At 37.7% G+C, this 22,201-nt stretch overlaps 2 protein-coding genes across 2 annotated transcripts; both read left to right on the top strand.

Annotated features, from left to right (window-relative positions):
* Nucleotides 1–913: 913 nt before the first annotated feature.
* LOC145778391 (uridine 5'-monophosphate synthase-like) lies at nucleotides 914–6,748 on the top strand. The gene is made up of 9 exons (XM_082589867.1): nucleotides 914–1,033; nucleotides 1,525–1,741; nucleotides 2,057–2,185; nucleotides 3,603–3,739; nucleotides 4,037–4,283; nucleotides 4,810–4,971; nucleotides 5,435–5,577; nucleotides 6,128–6,257; nucleotides 6,558–6,748. The coding sequence occupies exons 1-9, from the start codon at nucleotides 914–916 to the stop codon at nucleotides 6,746–6,748; spliced, it is 1,476 nt and encodes a 491-aa protein (XP_082445993.1).
* Nucleotides 6,749–7,747: 999 nt separating this feature from the next.
* LOC145778392 (uridine 5'-monophosphate synthase-like) lies at nucleotides 7,748–13,593 on the top strand. The gene is made up of 9 exons (XM_082589868.1): nucleotides 7,748–7,867; nucleotides 8,359–8,575; nucleotides 8,891–9,019; nucleotides 10,418–10,554; nucleotides 10,847–11,093; nucleotides 11,607–11,768; nucleotides 12,236–12,378; nucleotides 12,973–13,102; nucleotides 13,403–13,593. The coding sequence occupies exons 1-9, from the start codon at nucleotides 7,748–7,750 to the stop codon at nucleotides 13,591–13,593; spliced, it is 1,476 nt and encodes a 491-aa protein (XP_082445994.1).
* Nucleotides 13,594–22,201: the final 8,608 nt, after the last annotated feature.

Consider the following 22,201-nt stretch of genomic DNA (forward strand, 5'->3'; position numbering starts at 1 on the left):
GGTCGTCAGACCATGCGACAACTCAGCAAGTACATTTCAGCTACTCTCCAAGTTAGCAAATGAGATTTTCACCTAGCATCGGACTTAGCTTGGCCATCGCTTGCTGACTTGTAACATGCCGAGTATCGGCTTGCTCAGTTTCATCATTTACCAACTTCAACCAGTTGGTTCGGACCCCCCAGATGGACGTTAAGGGACGTCACTCATAGAAAATGTGTTCACTTTATTATTTATGTTTAATTGTTTATGACTTGTGTGATGTATGATGCTTATGCTCGCTGTTCACAAATTAAATAGATACAGTCTGGCTGGAACCGTATGTATTTGTCAAGAACATATTGTCACTTTGAGTTACGCCAATATCGCTTACAGCAAATTTGCTTGTGATACCTGTGACTAAGCTGAGCATCTTATTCATTCTTTCACATTTAATTTAGTATCTTCATATGACAACTTTGTTTTTGTATAACTTTAGGTGTATGGTGTGTTAGTACTGTAATGTCGTGTGAGCATGGTCCGTTTTAAATGCCTTTAGACAGCAGTGCGGGACTACAGGTTCATCTACATGACTATGTCGTATGTATGTTATTTATACGACAATATTATGCGACATTGCAATTATGTTTAATGTGTGTTAGGTATGGCCAATGTTGAGTGATTTCGTTTAGGTAAAAATAATCTTGTGGAAGATGGATATTGTAATATTCATCTTGGAGGCTGCTATGTTCACGAAATTATGGCCAAGTTATCTGTCTCCGTATTGTGACATAGATTGTCGCGCAATCGTGACGTCATCATTGCGATGCACTGTCACGCTTGAGCGACAATCTCTCGTCATTCTTTCTCTATTAACAATCTTATGTTGCAGTGATTGTTCAAAGCAATAATATATTGTGTAGTGAATGTGTTCATTATGGCTTCAAATGCAAGGAATGAGGGACTGATATTGCAATTGTTTAAACACGGTGCAATTAAATGCGGAGACCACACATTGAAGAGTGGGATGCAGTCACCAGTATACTGTGATTTGAGGGTGATTCTTGTTTTCCATCTGTGTTATAACAGATATATGCCAGTATTGGAGTCTTGTTTGATATGATTATATACTTGTTTGATATGATATGATTGTTGAATATGATTACCTTTGATTTTCAAAGTTTGCCTGCAAGAATTAGTCAAAAAATTGCAAAATTTCATAAACTAAATGCAATAAAACTTCTCATTGAAGTAGTTCCCGATCATATAATGCCTAAAGTCACCAATACACCCTACGGCTGCATATTCTTGCAGCAATATTGCAACTTCGTTGTATAGCCCCAATGAAACTACTGTATTAAGTATTTTAAATTCCCCATCCTTACATCTGTGACAAAATTTTGCCTGACTTTTTCAATGAGAATAACAGCTTTTGTTCATTAGTATTTTTAGGAATCTACTTCATACTTTTCAAATGTCATGTGCAATTGAAGCAGTGCTGATGAATAATTTAATTTGTTTACCAACACATCTTTAAATTTTTTTTAGGTAATCATTTCATTTCCATCACTTCTTAGTGAGGTTTCGGAATTATTATGGGAATTATCATCCAACTTAGAGTATTCTACAATTTGTGGTGTTCCATACACAGCACTACCCATTGCTACCTGTGTGTCTGTCAAACACGATATTCCAATGTTGATCAGAAGAAAAGAAGCAAAAAATTATGGAACCAAAAAAATGGTAGAAGGTTGCTTCGACAAAGGTATCTCTTGAAATTATGAAGTTTAAATTTCAAACTTTTTTTATTTACTAGTTCAATAACTATGGTAGCCTATCTTTTTTATTAGGCCTATGAGAAGAAAGTTATCTGTTTTTGTTCTATCTGTGTGAGCGTTATATTTGTTATATGAAATTATAAAAATCGTCTTTTTTGCAGTAAAGTTTTGTCAAATAGATTGCTCATAGTAGGTACAACTGAAAGTTGTTTTGAAAAGTTTACTCAGACTTTGCAGTGAAACTACTATGTTTTACACACCATTAGTTGCTTATATTTGTTAAATCTCTTAATTTACTTTAGGCACAAAATCTCTGGTAATGGAAGATGTGGTGTCAACAGGCTCCAGTGTGCAAGAAACTGCAAACCTCTTGATTGAGCATGGGCTTGTGGTGACTGATGCAGTTGTTTTGCTGAATCGCCAGCAAGGAGGTATGCTTCTGCCTGACACTGAACTTACTTGACCTGCTTTTTTGAAATTTCTGCATCGGCGATGTTGTTAGACTTAGAGATAAAATATTGTGGAAGTAAATCTCATTAGTGAATACTGTGGTGCATGGAAAGTTTTGGCCAAAGTCCATTGCATAGCCGAATGGGGAAATGCTTAACAATGTTAAAAAAGTGTTCGTTTAACACCTATGGAGCCATTTAATTGTCATATATCATGTCATAGTATTAGCAAGAGGGTTGTCAAAATGTGATGTTGTATTGTAGTCTTATAGAGCAGTGGTCTCCAACCTTTTTTAAAAAGCGACCACAATTTAAGCGAAAAAGAAATCAGCATTTACATGCGACCCCCATTTTGTTTTCGGATACGGAGAAAAGTATTTCAAGTAATGCTGAAATTACATAGCCTAATACGAGTACGTATGCACAATTAAAGGGAAATGTGGCTACACAAAAGTATTCCAAATGATTGTTTTTAAGAAGTTTCAATTAACACACGAACATGATTTCACGAACACAAAATTGTCCATTTGTTTCAACATTTAATTTGCACTGTTGGTGTGATGGTTGCAATTTGGTCAAGAACGTCATTGGACATATCTTCAATCCTACGTTTTACTAATGTAGTTGATAGTGAAATTGAATTCAAGCGATTGCAATTTACGTTAAAAAAACTCAGATGGTTTATCCATGCAGGCAGCCTGGATGATTTTTTTTTCTAAATGACGTTTAAGTTTATTTTTCTTCATGGATTCTTCTGCTAGAACTTTATGACAGATTGCACACTTTGGTTTGTCATTAGAATCAGTAAAACCAAGTTTTAAAATAGTTTCGTCATACACTAGCTACAAATTATTATTACCAGCTGCAAAGCAAACCGTAAACAGGCGATGAAATGTCTGCACACTACACCTGCATAAATAACTATTCGCTCGTTCTGGGGTCACCATGAATAATAAAAAGTTAATCTGAACTAGCATCGTGAATGCTTTTGCTCTGCCTCTGTCCTACTTGTCGCAACTATTATGTTTTTGATTAGGTGTAATTGTGACACGATGTTGCAAGCTGTACTCCAAAGCACAGGCAAAGGTTGTGAACTAGAACAAAAAAGTATCGGTCTTTTCTTTCGGTAATAAAATGAATATGGTGAGTTTTGGCGACCCCAGGAAAAGTTAAGGCGACCCCACAGGTTGGAGACCACTGTTATAGAGGTATGCCATGTTTGGTGTTCAACTGTTCATTTTCCTGCCACCGGACAAGAGCCTGGATGAGAAGAAAATATGATGAAGTGAAATGTCGTGTAAAGCTACCAACCATAGTTCCCTGCAAATTGTTTGTAGTCCAGTAGATCTTTGTATTTTCTCCTTTTCTTTCACTGCTCGTATACTATGTGTGTTTATAGGAGAAACAAACCTTGCAAAAGCAGGAATCAAGTTAAAATCTGTTCTGACCTTAACTGAAGTTGTTGAGTGTTTATGCAAGCATGATAAAATTGAAAAGGATTTTATTGACAAGGTAATTGTGATGAGAATGAAAAGTGTTGGTGTCTCATTAACTGTTTAACATTAATGGTGTGAGTAAAAACAGAAAAAATGACAATCAGGGCTGTGGAGTCGGGCAAATGACTCCTTGGCTTATAACTGGCCGACTCCTGGCATGCCGAAATCCCTCTGCATCCACAGCCCTGATTGCATCACCAAGTGTAGGCTATAGATTTGCATGTGATCAATGTTGTCATGTTAAATACAAGTGCCCATTTTTGGTTTTTCTTCGGGGTCTGCAATGGATATTGAATGTGTGCGGTATGTACAGTTACGTACTCCTGTTTTGCTTCAGGTGAACAAGTTTTTGAACGGTTTTCACTCTGATTCCTCCGCACCGATGTACAAGCCAGTGGAACCAGCGGCTAAGGCGTATGGCAAGCTTGATGACAGGAAACGCTCCTATGCGCATCGCGCCAGGGATGCCAAGCATAATGTGACCAAGAAGCTGTTTGAGATCATGGAAAGCAAGCAGACAAACCTCTGCTTGTCGGCTGATGTGGAAAGTTCGATGGACTTAATTAAACTTGTTAAATTATTAGGTAATCTCTTAAGTTTTCAATTCCAAATTGGAAATCTATCCATACGATTTAACGTCTCTTTCCCCGTGTGGCGAGGCTTGGACGCCAACGAATGTCTATTTTGTCTGACGGCAATTCTCCATGCCACCCGATGCCGAGGGTCGACAAGGTTCTGGAATCGCAGATCTTCCCAAATGTTGTCCGGCTGACGTTTCTTTTGGACGTCCTCGAGGGTTGTTCCGCAACCTGCTGTGCATAATTCCAACATTTTCGCTCTGTAGTCATTGAGTCATTTTACGATTTGCAGCACTTCGTTGCTCCCAAATAATACTCGGCAAAACCTTCTGGTCGTTTAGATTTTGTTGTGCCGACCTATTTCGCTGAATACTGTTAACCACAATAACGAATCATGACGTCATGTTTTGTGGCGGTATCGATTTCGCAGAAGTTACGATTTTGGATTGTTAATTAACGTGTGATATCTCACTTCACAATTCCATCAAAATCCAGCGAGAAACTCCATGATATGATCTTTGTAATTTTCCAGGACCATTAGTTTGCATCGTGAAGACGCATGTGGACATTTTGGACGACTATTCACCAGCTGTTGTCAAACAATTGGTGGAATTGTCTGAACGTCACAAATTCTTATTGTTTGAAGACAGAAAGTATGCGGATATCGGCAACACAGTCAAGCTTCAGTACGCAGGTGGCAATTTATTACAACACTTTTGTTTTATCGAACAAGCCAGATACACCATTTCATCGTATGTCCTTCGTGTTCGAAACGAGCACTTCATTGTAGCAGTCACGTGTTTTTTTCATTTTCTGAAGGCTTCTGGATCAGAAAGGCACATTTCCTTTATCATCGTGCCTTTAATTCCATTGGTCTGTTGTAGGCTAAGGAACAAAGTGCGTCCATCTTAACATAAGTTTATTTTTGTGCGGAAATGATACTGTATATCGCAATCAGAAGGTTGGTGATATCAAACGAATCTTGCAAAAGCCAAGAACGTTGAAAGAACCGTTAAGAATTTTGTAATCAAGACTCTTCTTTTTTTGCTTATTATGACGAAACGTCCCAAATATTTCAACCATCATCGCTGCCCAAGTGCCCAAAGTACGATGGTGCTACTTATATCACACACTTAACTTCACTATATTGCGTCTAGGCGGAATGTTTAAGACAGCAGAGTGGGCCGACTTGACCAACGCCCATTCAGTGTCCGGTCCTGGTGTTGTGGACGGACTTAAAACTGCTGCCCAGGGCCATGGCGACCGAGGGTGCTTGCTCATTGCGGAGATGAGCTCAAAGGTATGTGCTCTTTCATTGGCGCCTAGACTACGAGAAGGCTGCTGACGTTATGTTTGTGGATTAGGCGCAAGCTTGGACCCAAAAATGCCGATTCTACACATTTTGTTCCAATAATTTGAAAAGCATTTATCTTCTGAAAACAGTAATATGCTTTTCTTTTGAAAATATTTTTTCTTTATGATATTTAGTTCTAAGCCTTATGCAAAGACTATCATACCATTTCTCCATCATATTTTGTTTTAGTGACATTCACTTTCTTGCTGAAACAGAAAGGGGTGTGTTCCAGTTGCCCCACCCCTGGATCGGCAACCAAGGTTGACACTTCAAAGCTTCATACATGACTAAACTGCGTTCACTTAACGCAGTCCCGTAGTCATCGTTTGACCTTATGAAGCCTAAGGTCAACCCTTTCATCCACCCAGATAGGCGGTGTTGCCCAAACTACTTGAGAGCAACCAATCCTGGGTTTCATCATCCAGGACGCTAGTTGAGCATTGTTCTTTGATTTCAAGCTGACATGTTCGGTCTCAGCAAATCTATTTTCGTGCAGGGGAACTTAGCAAGTGGTCAGTATACGGAGTCTACGGTGAAAATAGCAAACGAAAACGAAGATTTTGTGATCGGCTTCATATGCACATCAAAAGTTTCAAACAATCCAAACCACGTCTTTTTAACTCCAGGTATATCTTTATAATTATTTGCACAATTTTGACAAAAATGAGTTTATTGCAAAAATGAAAATAGAACGGTTTGTTTCAGCCTAATGCTGCTGGTCCGCTGTGGTAATAGCCCTTTTTTTACAAGCTTTCGGAACACAGTTCCCAAGCCATGTACAATAACGAATGGCTGGAGTATCTTTGTTTTTTGATGACTCTTTCTTCTCGGCTTGAGACTGACAAGGTTTAGCGGAGAATCCAAAATATTAACCTTTGCCCCCAGTTTCTATTTTTGTATGTTCAGCATTTCTTACATAAACTCAGGTGTAAAGCTTCATCCTGGAAAAGATTCTCTCGGTCAACAATACCTAACTCCTGACGAAGTGATCGGGAAGCGGAATTGTGACGTCATCATCGTCGGGAGAGGGATCGTGAACAGCACAAATCGTCTAGAAACCGCGACGGCATTCCGCAACGCCGGATGGGCCGCCTACCAAAAGCGGTTAACCTTATAAACCTGATCGACACATCGAGATTTCACAACTGTTCCAAGCTCTCTTTTGCCACCACTGCCAGTATATTAAAATCTTGAACGTAACTCGGTCGTCAGACCATGCGACAACTCAGCAAGTACATTTCAGCTACTCTCCAAGTTAGCAAATGAGATTTTCACCTAGCATCGGACTTAGCTTGGCCATCGCTTGCTGACTTGTAACATGCCGAGTATCGGCTTGCTCAGTTTCATCATTTACCAACTTCAACCAGTTGGTTCGGACCCCCCAGATGGACGTTAAGGGACGTCACTCATAGAAAATGTGTTCACTTTATTATTTATGTTTAATTGTTTATGACTTGTGTGATGTATGATGCTTATGCTCGCTGTTCACAAATTAAATAGATACAGTCTGGCTGGAACCGTATGTATTTGTCAAGAACATATTGTCACTTTGAGTTACGCCAATATCGCTTACAGCAAATTTGCTTGTGATACCTGTGACTAAGCTGAGCATCTTATTCATTCTTTCACATTTAATTTAGTATCTTCATATGACAACTTTGTTTTTGTATAACTTTAGGTGTATGGTGTGTTAGTACTGTAATGTCGTGTGAGCATGGTCCGTTTTAAATGCCTTCAGACAGCAGTGCGGGACTACAGGTTCATCTACATGACTATGTCGTATGTATGTTATTTATACGACAATATTATGCGACATTGCAATTATGTTTAATGTGTGTTAGGTATGGCCAATGTTGAGTGATTTCGTTTAGGTAAAAATAATCTTGTGGAAGATGGATATTGTAATATTCATCTTGGAGGCTGCTATGTTCACGAAATTATGGCCAAGTTATCTGTCTCCGTATTGTGACATAGATTGTCGCGCAATCGTGACGTCATCATTGCGATGCACTGTCACGCTTGAGCGACAATCTCTCGTCATTCTTTCTCTATTAACAATCTTATGTTGCAGTGATTGTTCAAAGCAATAATATATTGTGTAGTGAATGTGTTCATTATGGCTTCAAATGCAAGGAATGAGGGACTGATATTGCAATTGTTTAAACACGGTGCAATTAAATGCGGAGACCACACATTGAAGAGTGGGATGCAGTCACCAGTATACTGTGATTTGAGGGTGATTATTAATTTCCATCTGTGTTATAACAGATATATGCCAGTATTGGAGTCTTGTTTGATATGATTATATACTTGTTTGATATGATATGATTGTTGAATATGATTACCTTTGATTTTCAAAGTTTGCCTGCAAGAATTAGTCAAAAAATTGCAAAATTTCATAAACTAAATGCAATAAAACTTCTCATTGAAGTAGTTCCCGATCATATAATGCCTAAAGTCACCAATACACCCTACGGCTGCATATTCTTGCAGCAATATTGCAACTTCGTTGTATAGCCCCAATGAAACTACTGTATTAAGTATTTTAAATTCCCCATCCTTACATCTGTGACAAAATTTTGCCTGACTTTTTCAATGAGAATAACAGCTTTTGTTCATTAGTATTTTTAGGAATCTACTTCATACTTTTCAAATGTCATGTGCAATTGAAGCAGTGCTGATGAATAATTTAATTTGTTTACCAACACATCTTTAAATTTTTTTTAGGTAATCATTTCATTTCCATCACTTCTTAGTGAGGTTTCGGAATTATTATGGGAATTATCATCCAACTTAGAGTATTCTACAATTTGTGGTGTTCCATACACAGCACTACCCATTGCTACCTGTGTGTCTGTCAAACACGATATTCCAATGTTGATCAGAAGAAAAGAAGCAAAAAATTATGGAACCAAAAAAATGGTAGAAGGTTGCTTCGACAAAGGTATCTCTTGAAATTATGAAGTTTAAATTTCAAACTTTTTTTATTTACTAGTTCAATAACTATGGTAGCCTACCTTTTTTATTAGGCCTATGAGAAGAAAGTTATCTGTTTTTGTTCTATCTGTGTGAGCGTTATATTTGTTATATGAAATTATAAAAATCGTCTTGTTTGCAGTAAAGTTTTGTCAAATAGATTGCTCATAGTAGGTACAACTGAAAGTTGTTTTGAAAAGTTTACTCAGACTTTGCAGTGAAACTACTATGTTTTACACACCATTAGTTGCTTATATTTGTTAAATCTCTTAATTTACTTTAGGCACAAAATCTCTGGTAATGGAAGATGTGGTGTCAACAGGCTCCAGTGTGCAAGAAACTGCAAACCTCTTGATTGAGCATGGGCTTGTGGTGACTGATGCAGTTGTTTTGCTGAATCGCCAGCAAGGAGGTATGCTTCTGCCTGACACTGAACTTACTTGACCTGCTTTTTTGAAATTTCTGCATCGGCGATGTTGTTAGACTTAGAGATAAAATATTGTGGAAGTAAATCTCATTAGTGAATACTGTGGTGCATGGAAAGTTTTGGCCAAAGTCCATTGCATAGCCGAATGGGGAAATGCTTAACAATGTTAAAAAAGTGTTCGTTTAACACCTATGGAGCCATTTAATTGTCATATATCATGTCATAGTATTAGCAAGAGGGTTGTCAAAATGTGATGTTGTATTGTAGTCTTATAGAGCAGTGGTCTCCAACCTTTTTTAAAAAGCGACCACAATTTAAGCGAAAAAGAAATCAGCATTTACATGCGACCCCCATTTTGTTTTCGGATACGGAGAAAAGTATTTCAAGTAATGCTGAAATTACATAGCCTAATACGAGTACGTATGCACAATTAAAGGGAAATGTGGCTACACAAAAGTATTCCAAATGATTGTTTTTAAGAAGTTTCAATTAACACACGAACATGATTTCACGAACACAAAATTGTCCATTTGTTTCAACATTTAATTTGCACTGTTGATGTGATGGTTGCAATTTGGTCAAGAACGTCATTGGACATATCTTCAATCCTACGTTTTACTAATGTAGTTGATAGTGAAATTGAATTCAAGCGATTGCAATTTACGTTAAAAAAACTCAGATGGTTTATCCATGCAGGCAGCCTGGATGATTTTTTTTTCTAAATGACGTTCAAGTTTATTTTTCTTCATGGATTCTTCTGCTAGAACTTTATGACAGATTGCACACTTTGGTTTGTCATTAGAATCAGTAAAACCAAGTTTTAAAATAGTTTCGTCATACACTAGCTACAAATTATTATTACCAGCTGCAAAGCAAACCGTAAACAGGCGATGAAATGTCTGCACACTACACCTGCATAAATAACTATTCGCTCGTTCTGGGGTCACCATGAATAATAAAAAGTTAATCTGAACTAGCATCGTGAATGCTTTTGCTCTGCCTCTGTCCTACTTGTCGCAACTATTATGTTTTTGATTAGGTGTAATTGTGACACGATGTTGCAAGCTGTACTCCAAAGCACAGGCAAAGGTTGTGAACTAGAACAAAAAAGTATCGGTCTTTTTTTTTTCGGTAATGAAATGAATATGGTGAGTTTTGGCGACCCCACAGGTTGGAGACCACTGTTATAGAGGTATGCCATGTTTGGTGTTCAACTGTTCATTTTTCTGCCACCGGACAAGAGCCTGGTTGAGAAGAAAATATGCTGAAGTGAAATGTCGTGTAAAGCTACCAACCATAGTTCCCTGCAAATTGTTTGTAGTCCAGTAGATCTTTGTATTTTCTCCTTTTCTTTCACTGCTCGTATACTATGTGTGTTTATAGGAGAAACAAACCTTGCAAAAGCAGGAATCAAGTTAAAATCTGTTCTGACCTTAACTGAAGTTGTTGAGTGTTTATGCAAGCATGATAAAATTGAAAAGGATTTTATTGACAAGGTAATTGTGATGAGAATGAAAAGTGTTGGTGTCTCATTAACTGTTTAACATTAATGGTGTGAGTAAAAACAGAAAAAATGACAATCAGGGCTGTGGAGTCGGGCGAATGACTCCTTGGCTTATAACTGGCCGACTCCTGGCATGCCGAAATCCCTCCGGATCCACAGCCCTGATTGCATCACCAAATGTATAGATTTGCATGTGATCAATGTTGTCATGTTAAATACAAGTGCCCATTTTTGGTTTTTCTTCGGGGTCTGCAATGGATATTGAATGTGTGCGGTATGTACAGTTACGTACTCCTGTTTTGCTTCAGGTGAACAAGTTTTTGAACGGTTTTCACTCTGATTCCTCCGCACCGATGTACAAGCCAGTGGAACCAGCGGCTAAGGCGTATGGCAAGCTTGATGACAGGAAACGCTCCTATGCGCATCGCGCCAGGGATGCCAAGCATAATGTGACCAAGAAGCTGTTTGAGATCATGGAAAGCAAGCAGACAAACCTCTGCTTGTCGGCTGATGTGGAAAGTTCGATGGACTTAATTAAACTTGTTAAATTATTAGGTAATCTCTTAAGTTTTCAATTCCAAATTGGAAATCTATCCATACGATTTAACGTCTCTTTCCCCGTGTGGCGAGGCTTGGACGCCAACGAATGTCTATTTTGTCTGACGGCAATTCTCCATGCCACCCGATGCCGAGGGTCGACAAGGTTCTGGAATCGCAGATCTTCCGGCTGACGTTTCTTTTGGACGTCCTCGAGGGTTGTTCCGCAACCTGCTGTGCATAATTCCAACATTTTCGCTCTGTAGTCATTGAGTCATTTTACGATTTGCAGCACTTCGTTGCTCCCAAATAATACTCGGCAAAACCTTCTGGTCGTTTAGATTTTGTTGTGCCGACCTATTTCGCTGAATACTGTTAACCACAATAACGAATCATGACGTCATGTTTTGTGGCGGTATCGATTTCGCAGAAGTTACGATTTGGATTGTTAATTAACGTGTGATATCTCACTTCACAATTCCATCAAAATCCAGCGAGAAACTCCATGATATGATCTTTGTAATTTTCCAGGACCATTAGTTTGCATCGTGAAGACGCATGTGGACATTTTGGACGACTATTCACCAGCTGTTGTCAAACAATTGGTGGAATTGTCTGAACGTCACAAATTCTTATTGTTTGAAGACAGAAAGTATGCGGATATCGGCAACACAGTCAAGCTTCAGTACGCAGGTGGCAATTTATTGCAACACTTTTGTTTTATCGAACAAGCCAGATACACCATTTCATCGTATGTCCTTCGTGTTCGAAACGAGCACTTCATTGTAGCAGTCACGTGTTTTTTTCATTTTCTGAAGGCTTCTGGATCAGAAAGGCACATTTCCTTTATCATCGTGCCTTTAATTCCATTGGTCTGTTGTTGGCTAAGGAACAAAGTGCGTCCATCTTAACATAAGTTTATTTTTGTGCGGAAATGATACTGTATATCGCAATCAGAAGGTTGGTGATATCAAACGAATCTTGCAAAAGCCAAGAACGTTGAAAGAACCGTTAAGAATTTTGTAATCAAGACTCTTCTTTTTTTGCTTATTATGACGAAACGTCCCAAATATTTCAACCATCATTGCTGCCCAAGTGCCCAAAGTACGATGGTGCTACTTATATCACACACACACTTAACTTCACTATATTGTGTGTAGGCGGAATGTTTAAGACAGCAGAGTGGGCCGACTTGACCAACGCCCATTCAGTGTCCGGTCCTGGTGTTTTGGACGGACTTAAAGCTGCGGCCCAGGGCCATGGCGACCGAGGGTGCTTGCTTATTGCGGAGATGAGCTCAAAGGTATGTGCTCTTTCATTGGCGCCTAGACTACGAGAAGGCTGAACTCAATTCTGACGTTATGTTTGTGGATTAGGCGCAAGCTTGGACCCAAAAATGCCGATTCTACACATTTTGTTCCAATAATTTGAAAAGCATTTATCTTCTGAAAACAGTAATAGGCTTTTCTTTTGAAAATATTTTTTCTTTATGATATTTAGTTCTAAGCCTTATCCAAAGACTATCGTACCATTTCCCCGTCATATTTTGTTTTAGTGACATTCACTTTCTTGCTGAAACAGAAGCTACGACTTATTTCGGACAGTTTAAAATTCTTGTAGGGGTGTGTTCCAGTTGCCCCACCCCTGGATCTGCAACCAAGGTTGACACTTCAAAGCTTCATACATGACTAAACTGCGTTCACTTAACGCAGTCCCGTAGTCATCGTTTGACCTTATGAAGCCTAAGGTCAACCCTTTCATCCACCCAGATAGGCGATGTTGCCCGAACTACTTGAGAGCAACCAATCCTGGGTTTCATCATCCAGGACGCGAGTTGAGCATTGTTCTTTGATTTCAAGCTGACATGTTCGGTCTCAGCAAATCTATTTTCGTGCAGGGGAACTTAGCAAGTGGTCAGTATACGGAGTCTACGGTGAAAATAGCGAACGAAAACGAAGATTTTGTGATCGGCTTCATATGCACATCAAAAGTTTCAAACAATCCAAGCCACGTCTTTTTAACTCCAGGTATATCTTTATAATTATTTGCACAATTTTGACAAAAATGAGTTTATTTCAGAAATGAAAATAGAACGGTTTGTTTCAGCCTAATGCTGCTGGTTCGCTGTGGTAATAGCCCTTTTTTTACAAGCTTTCGGAACACAGTTCCCAAGCCATGTACAATAACGAATGGCTGGACTATCGTTGTTTTTTGATGACTCTTTCTTCTCGGCTTGAGACTGACAAGGTTTAGCGGAGAATCCGAAATATTAACCTTTGCCCCCAGTTTCTATTTTTGTATGTTCAGCATTTCTTACATAAACTCAGGTGTAAAGCTTCATCCTGGAAAAGATTCTCTCGGTCAACAATACCTAACTCCTGACGAAGTGATCGGGAAGCGGAATTGTGACGTCATCATCGTCGGGAGAGGGATCGTGAACAGCACGAATCGTCTCGAAACCGCGACGGCGTTCCGCAACGCCGGATGGGCCGCCTACCAAAAGCGGTTGACCTTATAAACCTGATCGACACATCGAGATTTCACAACTGTTCCAAGCTCTTATTTGCCGCCACTGCCAGTATATTAAAATCTTGAACGTAACTCGGTCGTCAGACCATGCGACAACTCAGCAAGTACATTTTAGCTACTCTCCAAGTTAGCAAATGAGATTTTCACCTAGCATCGGACTTAGCTTGGCCATCGCTTGCTGACTTGTAACATGCCGAGTATCGGCTTGCTCAGTTTCATCATTTACCAACTTCAACCAGTTGGTTCGGACCGCCCAGATGGACGTTAAGGGACGTCACTCGTAGAAAATGTGTTCACTTTATTATTTATGTTTAATTGTTTATGACTTGTGTGATGTATGATGCTTATGCTCGCTGTTCACAAATTAAATAGATACAGTCTGGCTGAAACCGTATGTACTTGTCAAGAACATATTGTCACTTTGAGTTACGCCAATATCGCTTACAGCAAATTTGCTTGTGATACCTGTGACTAAGCTGAGCATCTTATTCATTCTTTCACATTTAATTTAGTATCTTCATATGACAACTTTGTTTTTGTATAACTTTAGGTGTATGGTGTGTTAGTACTGTAATGTCGTGTGAGCATGGTCCGTTTTAAATGCCTTCAGACAGCAGTGCGGGACTACAGGTTCATCTACATGACTATGTCGTATGTATGTTATTTATACGACAATATTATGCGACATTGCAATTATGTTTAATGTGTGTTAGGTATGGCCAATGTTGAGTGATTTCGTTTAGGTAAAAATAGTCTTGTGGAAGTTGGATACTGTAATATTCATCTTGGAGGCTGCTATGTTCACGAAATTATGGCCAAGTTATCTGTCTCCGTATTGTGACATAGATTGTCGCGCAATCGTGACGTCATCATTGCGATGCACTGTCACGCTTGAGCGACAATCTCTCGTCATTCTTTCTCTATTAACAATCTTATGTTGCAGTGATTGTTCAAAGCAATAATATATTGTGTAGTGAAAGTGTTCATTATGGCTTCAAATGCAAGGAATGAGGGACTGATATTGCAATTATTTAAAGTCGGTGCAATTAAATTTGGAGATTACACATTGAAGAGTGGGATGCAGTCACCAGTTTACTGTGATTTGAGGGTGATTCTTAAAAATTAAAAAAATTTCAAATTAATACAAATATGTAACGAAACTTTTTTCAATTATTTCATAATATTTTGAAACAGCACAGCAGAAATCTGTTCTACTGGTTTGGTTCTGGTGTAGTTTATTTCGTTGTCTCATCTTTCTTTGTCAAATTTTCGTTTTCATTGCTTCTGATTGGTTTTGTTCAAATAATGAAGGAATTTCAAGTTCTTTGGCATCTTCAGTAGCATCAATTATAAATGACTGAAAGCTTCAATCCGATTTTGTAGCTTCGAACCATTTCAAGCGTCATGCAAATCAGAAAATAGAACCTCAGTGGTTGCAAGTATCAATGCAAATTTTTTTATCTTGCATTCCTTCAAACGCTTGTCGGTAATGTCACATAACACCTGTCGCTCGAGATTTTTCTAAAGCTTGATTGAAGATAAGAAGTAAGTTACATTTTTTGCACCAATTTGAAAAAGTTGTTATTCCAACGTAAGATTTAGCAGCTTGATTTACAACTACTTTTCGGAAATGTGAGTTGCAAGTTGCAAGCACAAAAACTATTCTCGGTTTGATGCTCAATGATTTTTATGCCATTTACTTTTTACCCTTGATATTTTTTCAATTGTCATAGCTCGTCCTTGTGAGAAATAACCTATTAAAGCTTATGAAACTGGTAGATTAGAAAGCAAGTTTTGCGCTCTCTTGAGAAGCCTACATTAAGTTGGCTGCCTAGTTCGTTCAATGAACGCGCCGACATAAATCACAAAAACTGTGCTTAAGCTGGTATTTGGAAAACACCGCTTACCTCTACCGAGTAAGGTATAATAAATTGGGTGGTCGTAGTTAAAGGAAAGGCGGCCGAGAGAAAAAAACTGGTCACCCTACTCTCGTTAGTGCTGAAGGCCTAGTAAAATGAGAACATTATCATTTTCATTTCAAACCATTTCATCTCATTTCGAGAATTTCTTCCAACTCAGATAACTTTCATTGCAAGCAAAATATGTATTACGTAAAACAGAACAACAAAATGACGGACCTTATTTGAGTGAACATTGCAGCACAAGCATCTGATGATAACAGAAATTGGCTATCATTTTTCTTTCACTTGGCCAATAGTAGAAGCTGTATTCTCGAAATATATCGTCGGAAGGTCAATTGTTGGTGACATATTCCAAGTTATCGAATCAACGTCATCAGATGCCTTTAAGTCAAAAGTTTTCGGTTTCCTGAAACATTTATAAGACAATTTAACATATTTATAGATTACAATTCTATCTTATAATTTCCAGAAAAAATTTTCAATTTGTGTTATGGGGTTCAGGCCTGCTAAAAAGACCTGCGTCGAAAATGTTGATGCCAAACATAGTTTCAAATGAAACAAGTTTTCAAAAAGTTCTCAAGAGTTTTGTTCATTCTACTTAGCTTACGTCTCGAACACCGTCAAGCAACAGCAATGCTTGTTATCGTTGTATGAAATGTACAAAAACTTGTTTTCAGAAACGTCGAATACAGCAGGAGCAGTCTAAGTGGTGTCCGACAAATTGTTCTTAAGCAATTGTTCGTAAGCAATTGTTTGTAAAACAATTGTTCGTAAAATTAATTCTTTGTAAAACAATTTTTCCTAAGGCATTTTTTTGTGCATGCAGTTAAAATTTGATGTATACGAAGAAATGCTTTACGAAGAAATCCTTTAGGAAGAATTGTTTTACGGATTTCATTTTACGAAAAACAGTTTACAAACAGTTGTTTTAAGAACAATTGCTTACGAACAATTTGCCTATAACCAGTCTAAATTATTATATTTCCCAATTATTAATCAAGTGGCTTTGATAACTGACTTCTTAGTATTTCGTTGGATAAACAAAGGTAAATACATAAATAGTCGAGCTGACAAAGTTGCGGTTGATTATTTAATGTCAACAATCACCTATTATTATTGTTGTAACATTAATGTAGTGACTTCTGACGAAGCTTTCAATGAGCATTTCATATAAAGCAAGTAACATTTTCTAGGCAAAGAACCAGTTAAGTGGAAGTAGGTATCACAGCCTTGGTGGTTGCCATGCAGATCAGTTGAAAGTTGTCTCATAAAAATTGACGACTTTTAATATTACATGTATGTTACAAAAGCAGTTTGTTACCGTAAAAACGTCTTTAAAGGCATACTAAAGGAAAATTTCAAACCGGAATTAAGCATTAAAATGAGTAAACTGAACATTCAAGAATACATTTCAAAAACAATTACCCAAAAAAATTTGTTTTCAATGGCGCTGGCAAGGCCCAAAGTCCAGTGTTTCATTTATTTTCATTTTTTTCAAAATGACCAAAACGTGCAAACACAGCTCAAGAATACGTCATAAAGTCCAGCAATAACAAAAGCCACGTTACCAATCTGATGTTTTGAGCAAACTGTCTGCTGTTTTGATGTTAAAATGTGCTGTTTTGATGTAAATACATACATAGCCTACAGTCAAATCGCCCGCAGTAACAATTATTGCGTGATCGGTTGATTGCTAGACTTTATGACGTAGACTTTATGACGTTTTTTACAGTCGCACGCTTCGTTGCTCAGGCCAATCTCGTTTTGAAAGCTCTGACAAAAGCACGCGCGCAATGGTGGTCAGACCGCAATGGGGCAAAATTTTATTGAAAATCGTTTTATGGTAGCATGTTAAACACAAAGAACGTGGAAAATCGCCAAGTCAGGTTTTTCCTTTAATACCCCTTTAACAACTTAGACATACTGCCAGCCTCAAAACGTTTCTCATATTCAGTTGTGTGCATTATGACGTGGCTAGTAGTTTTCAATTATGGTTTTTATTTTCCGAATTTAACCACCAGGAGGCACAAACGGGCTAGAGTAAGATTGCTTTCTCATGTAATTAAAATTTTGTTTCATTATTTAAAAATCTTACCCGCCAAGAATGCAAATGGTGTCTTTAATCATACAACCGAGCAAACAATGAGTATCCGATTGGAATCCTTTCAAAGTTTTCCACTTCTCAGATCCCGCATTGTTAGTTTTGCATCTTTCCATTGTTACGACGCCCTGCTCCGCTGCATGACATCCGCCTTCAAAGCATATCATGAACAGTGGTTTAGTTAATCAGCAACCTTAATCCTTAGAAGGTTGGGCTCCTGGAGTCTTGCTCAGTTTGGGGGGAGGGGGGGCTGTCGATTCTTCTTATGCTTTAGGCTTTATATCGCTGTTATTTTTTAAGGCAGGGTTTCAAAATTTGGAATTCACTTTGCAAAATTATTCACGCTGAGCATATCCGAAAATTAAAACTATGTGAATTTTAGAACTGCTCATATAAGTTGAAATGTTGAAGTGAGTTATAACTGTAATTGTAGCGTGAGTTTACACATTATTTTTTGGTAGAGTAATGAAGAACATGCATTGCAATGTTGTGATTAACATTTTTTTACATAATTTTACATACAGCCAATTCCCTTCACGCTTTGAAACAGTTAGGATTAACGATACATGGGCCAAGTTAATTACTTCCATCCAGCTGGTGGGAAAATTTTGAATAGAATATGAAATATTTCAGAGGATGTGCTGAGAAATGCCTTATATCTCTCAATTTATAACCTTTATTCGCTCAAAATTTCAGCTCAATAGAGGTGAATAAAAGTTAGGAAAAGTCAAGAAATCTCGTAGGCGCAGCCTCAGTGGTTTTAAAGATACAACTGTTGATACAAAAAAGTTGAATTGACAGCCCTCCCCAACCCTCAAAGGGTTAAGTAATTGCCAAAACTTTAAGCAATTCTTGGAAGTAAGTTTGATTGTTAAACGTGTGAAGACATTTTAAGGATACTTCGAATACTGTTGGTTCGACCCTCACAAGAAACACGAAACTGTCGTTTGCAAGACACTTTATTGCGTGCCAAAATGTATACATCAAAATTGGCCATTTCGTTGTCTTCTAGATTCAACATTTCCATAACCACGTATTACAGTAAATTGGATTGTGGTAAAGTCACAAATCAATGGGGAAATTTTTATGCTTATACACAATCACACTGTAGGCCATGTAAATATTAATTGCATCTTTTGTTTCTCAAGTATATCTTTTGACAACAATGCCAAACAGAAACAAATCTACCAGCACAATCTTAGATAACAAAAGGTATCTTACCATTCGCATAAATGTGTTTCTCCTTGGACAGAACAATGAAAGACACTTTCACGTGGTTCAGCGAAGACGCGAATTCCCAATAAAAATTTTCTTTGACATTTCCAACGTTTGCACTTTTTTCAGTGAATTTTATTGGACGACCATCTTTGTCAATACCTCCCAACATATATATACCATCTGGAAATGTCACGACGTATAGTTTGACGTAAACATGCTTTCGGTTGTAATTAGGCTACCATCGCCTCAAACATGTGCAAAAGCAGTGCAGCGTAATCGATAATGATTGGAGCATCTTATGATATGAAACGTGAATAGTAGAATGGTTGTGGTTAGTTGCCTGATAGACCAGTTAGACACGCGCATAATGTTGCAAAAAAAAGAAACGACAGGTTTAAACAATGCTGCTTTAACTCTCAGAATGTGAACTTGAGCAAACCATTTTAACGGCAGCTCTCCATACAGTAGTAACAGTGGATAAATAATCCGCAGGCAACACATTAACAAGCGCAAAACTTCACTTTGTCGAATTCGACGGAAGAAAACGGATAACAATTTTAGATTCAGCAATAAAAAGCATACTGGAAACCGGCAACACTTCAGCAACTTTAAAATATTGGTCAACTTTAAAAAATTAAATTAAAACACCAAGACCCGCACGCTTAAGAGCAATTTTTGAAAATTTTATTCAGTGTGACTTTCCAAAGCTTGAAGGTTCACAACTTCGATGACTCTTGCAGTGTGGGGTTTTGACTCCCTAAGTCGATCCAACTAGGCATCTGAGAAGGTTGTAGCCTAACTTGCTGATGCTTTGGCACAAACTGAGTTGCCACTCCAAGATCACCGCAGATTTGCAGGGCAAGGATCGTGTCGGAAAAGGGTTCCTTCCAGAGGAACTAGTAACGGACGGCCAGCTTCCTTGTTCAGGTGGAAATGTGTGATGTTGGTTTTAGCTCTGTGCAGAGTTTTAGTCTCCAGTCCTTTCGGTATGGTGAGATCAGCTTCATACCCTTAGTGAAGACGTTTTTGTTTTGTATATAGTAGGGCCAAATCGTCTGCATAGCTGTAGGCCTACTGTGTTGTCTGGGGAATATCGCCAATGTAAATATGGAATAACATGGGTGCTAAGCAAGAGTCTGAGTTAGTGATTACAGTTAAGACGTCAAAAACTTAGTACCAAAAGCAATCCTCTTATCCTAATGATAAACCAAGTAATGCCCTTTCTCATTGCATGTCGTCTTCTTACGATTGGTGTTTAGCTCACTATTCTCCAGAGAATTTCACCACTTTCAGTTAAACTTGGATTATCGTGTGAGTCTTCCTTGGAATACTACAAAACCCTATGCAAAAAGATAGTAACCATGGTGCACCAGAGTTAATAGATGACCCAAGTACATCTAGTGCAATATCTAATGATCATCATATTTATCAACCGGATTGTCAGTGCTGGAGATCTGGAGATGGCGTTCGTATATTACATATTTCATAAATATCGTATACCATATACAGTACATCACAAGTATATCATAAAAAAAAATACTTAACTGGCTAAGTCACAAGCTATTTAAGGTTTCATGCTAAATGGCTTAGCAAGCGCAACATTGAAAAACAAAAATAAAAAAGATCATTAGTATATCATACAACAAACCTGGGCATTTAATCATGGTATTGGAAGCATGATACGGGCATAGCAGCGGTAGAGACGGAACTTTTTCCCAAGCATAAGCTGGCTCTTTGCCGTCTTTTCTAATAACTTCGATCCGTCGAACAAGTTCAATTGCTCTACCATCAATTACAATTCCAATCACATACAAATAGTGATAAAAGTAGACAAGGCTCATGATCCCGTCGTTTAAAATCTAAATAAAATTAATTTTAGCAGGTTTGTTTATAAAATATATTAGGCCACATACCAACAATGTTCTGGGGACCCAACGCATAAAACAATACATCTTTGAAATAACAAAAATCTTTTGAAAGAAAAACGTAAAAATTACTTAAAGATAATACAAAAGTACAAATATCAAGAAAAGATGTAATTTTCACCAAAAAATCAGGTCTCTCCAAAAATTATAGATTGAGTGCAAATGAGTTATGGAAAAAACAATTGCTATCTTGGTTTTCAGCTTGATTACAAAAGTTTTTGACCCGTAAAATCATTTTTGATACCTTGTCAATGCTACCTAATGTTGGAGTATTAATAACATAGGAATTATGGCTATGGCAGCCCTCCAACACGGTCGGTATTAAACTACAACCATTGGATTCAAACACGCAAAGATGCTTACAGGTGATAAAAATTCAAATTTTTAAGACAAAGAAATTTACATTTGGAAACATCTGGTCGTTTCTACTGAATCGCTGCTGGTTTTCTGGCTGTTTTACTTATGTAACTAAAATTCACCATTATAGCACCCCTCAAAATAAACAGAATGACTTATTTTTTTCCATCTGTAATTGGTATGTTTCAATGGAGTGATATTATGGCATCAAATACCAAAAGAAATACAAAATTTTAAATAATTTCAAATTAATATAAATGTTTTTGAAAGAATTTGTACAATAACCACTCTTGAAACAACTTATCACTTATTTCTTTGTACATAGTCTTAATGTTTTTGTTGCTTTATTTTGTGATTTCACTGTTACCAGTCATTATTTGGGTTTAACTTTTGGTGTTGTTTGTTTAGATGAGATGTTTGGTTGGCAGCAAGCTTTGATGACTTTTTAGTTTTTCGCTGAAATTTTTGTTGCGCAAATTGTGTTTGTTCTGTTTTGTAAACATTTGTTTTTCGCCAATAAAATAAACTGAACTGAACTCACTATCAACTTGATACTTGTGATAATGATTATTTTGCTGGAAATCAAAGCCACATACTAGTAATAAAAACAAGATAAAACTGAAAATCAATTCTGTAATATATCAGTATCATTTATCATCCATGTTATCTACCGGTACTATTACGTTTCTAATTTTAATTTTTTGTTTAAATGTTTGAGTGGCAGCTGACTTTGGTGACCGTTTGGTCTGCTGCTGCCATCCTTATTTTGCAAATTATTTTTGTTAATTGTGATTTTTTCTTTGTTTTTTTGCCAACAGAACAAAACAAATTAAACTGAACTTAAATTTAGTTTGATTTGGTGATACCTGCTCTGGGGCACCTTGAGCTTGAAATGTCGTCGAGGCTCCTTCATCAGTTGAAGCACGAGATGACTTTGCGGATTGACGAATCATTGCTTGATTTTGAAAATGCTTTTTGCTTAACTTTTTCAACAACTCCGGGTCTGTATTTCCGGTAACAACAATTTTTCTTTCAGAACCCTTAAGTTCGCAAAGAACTCCATCGTCGTCATGG

Source organism: Aplidium turbinatum, chromosome 10, assembly GCF_918807975.1.
Source record: "Aplidium turbinatum chromosome 10, kaAplTurb1.1, whole genome shotgun sequence".
NCBI classification, from domain to species: Eukaryota; Metazoa; Chordata; class Ascidiacea; order Aplousobranchia; family Polyclinidae; genus Aplidium; species Aplidium turbinatum.

Coding starts and splice junctions, on each gene's coding strand:
- LOC145778391 (XM_082589867.1), top strand. CDS start 914: ATGGCTTCAAATGCAAGGAATGAGGGACTGATATTGCAATTGTTTAAA. Junction 2,186..3,602: donor GCTGAATCGCCAGCAAGGAG/GTATGCTTCTGC, acceptor GTGTGTTTATAG/GAGAAACAAACCTTGCAAAA. Junction 6,258..6,557: donor CCACGTCTTTTTAACTCCAG/GTATATCTTTAT, acceptor ACATAAACTCAG/GTGTAAAGCTTCATCCTGGA.
- LOC145778392 (XM_082589868.1), top strand. CDS start 7,748: ATGGCTTCAAATGCAAGGAATGAGGGACTGATATTGCAATTGTTTAAA. Junction 8,576..8,890: donor AGAAGGTTGCTTCGACAAAG/GTATCTCTTGAA, acceptor AATTTACTTTAG/GCACAAAATCTCTGGTAATG. Junction 11,769..12,235: donor AGTCAAGCTTCAGTACGCAG/GTGGCAATTTAT, acceptor TATTGTGTGTAG/GCGGAATGTTTAAGACAGCA.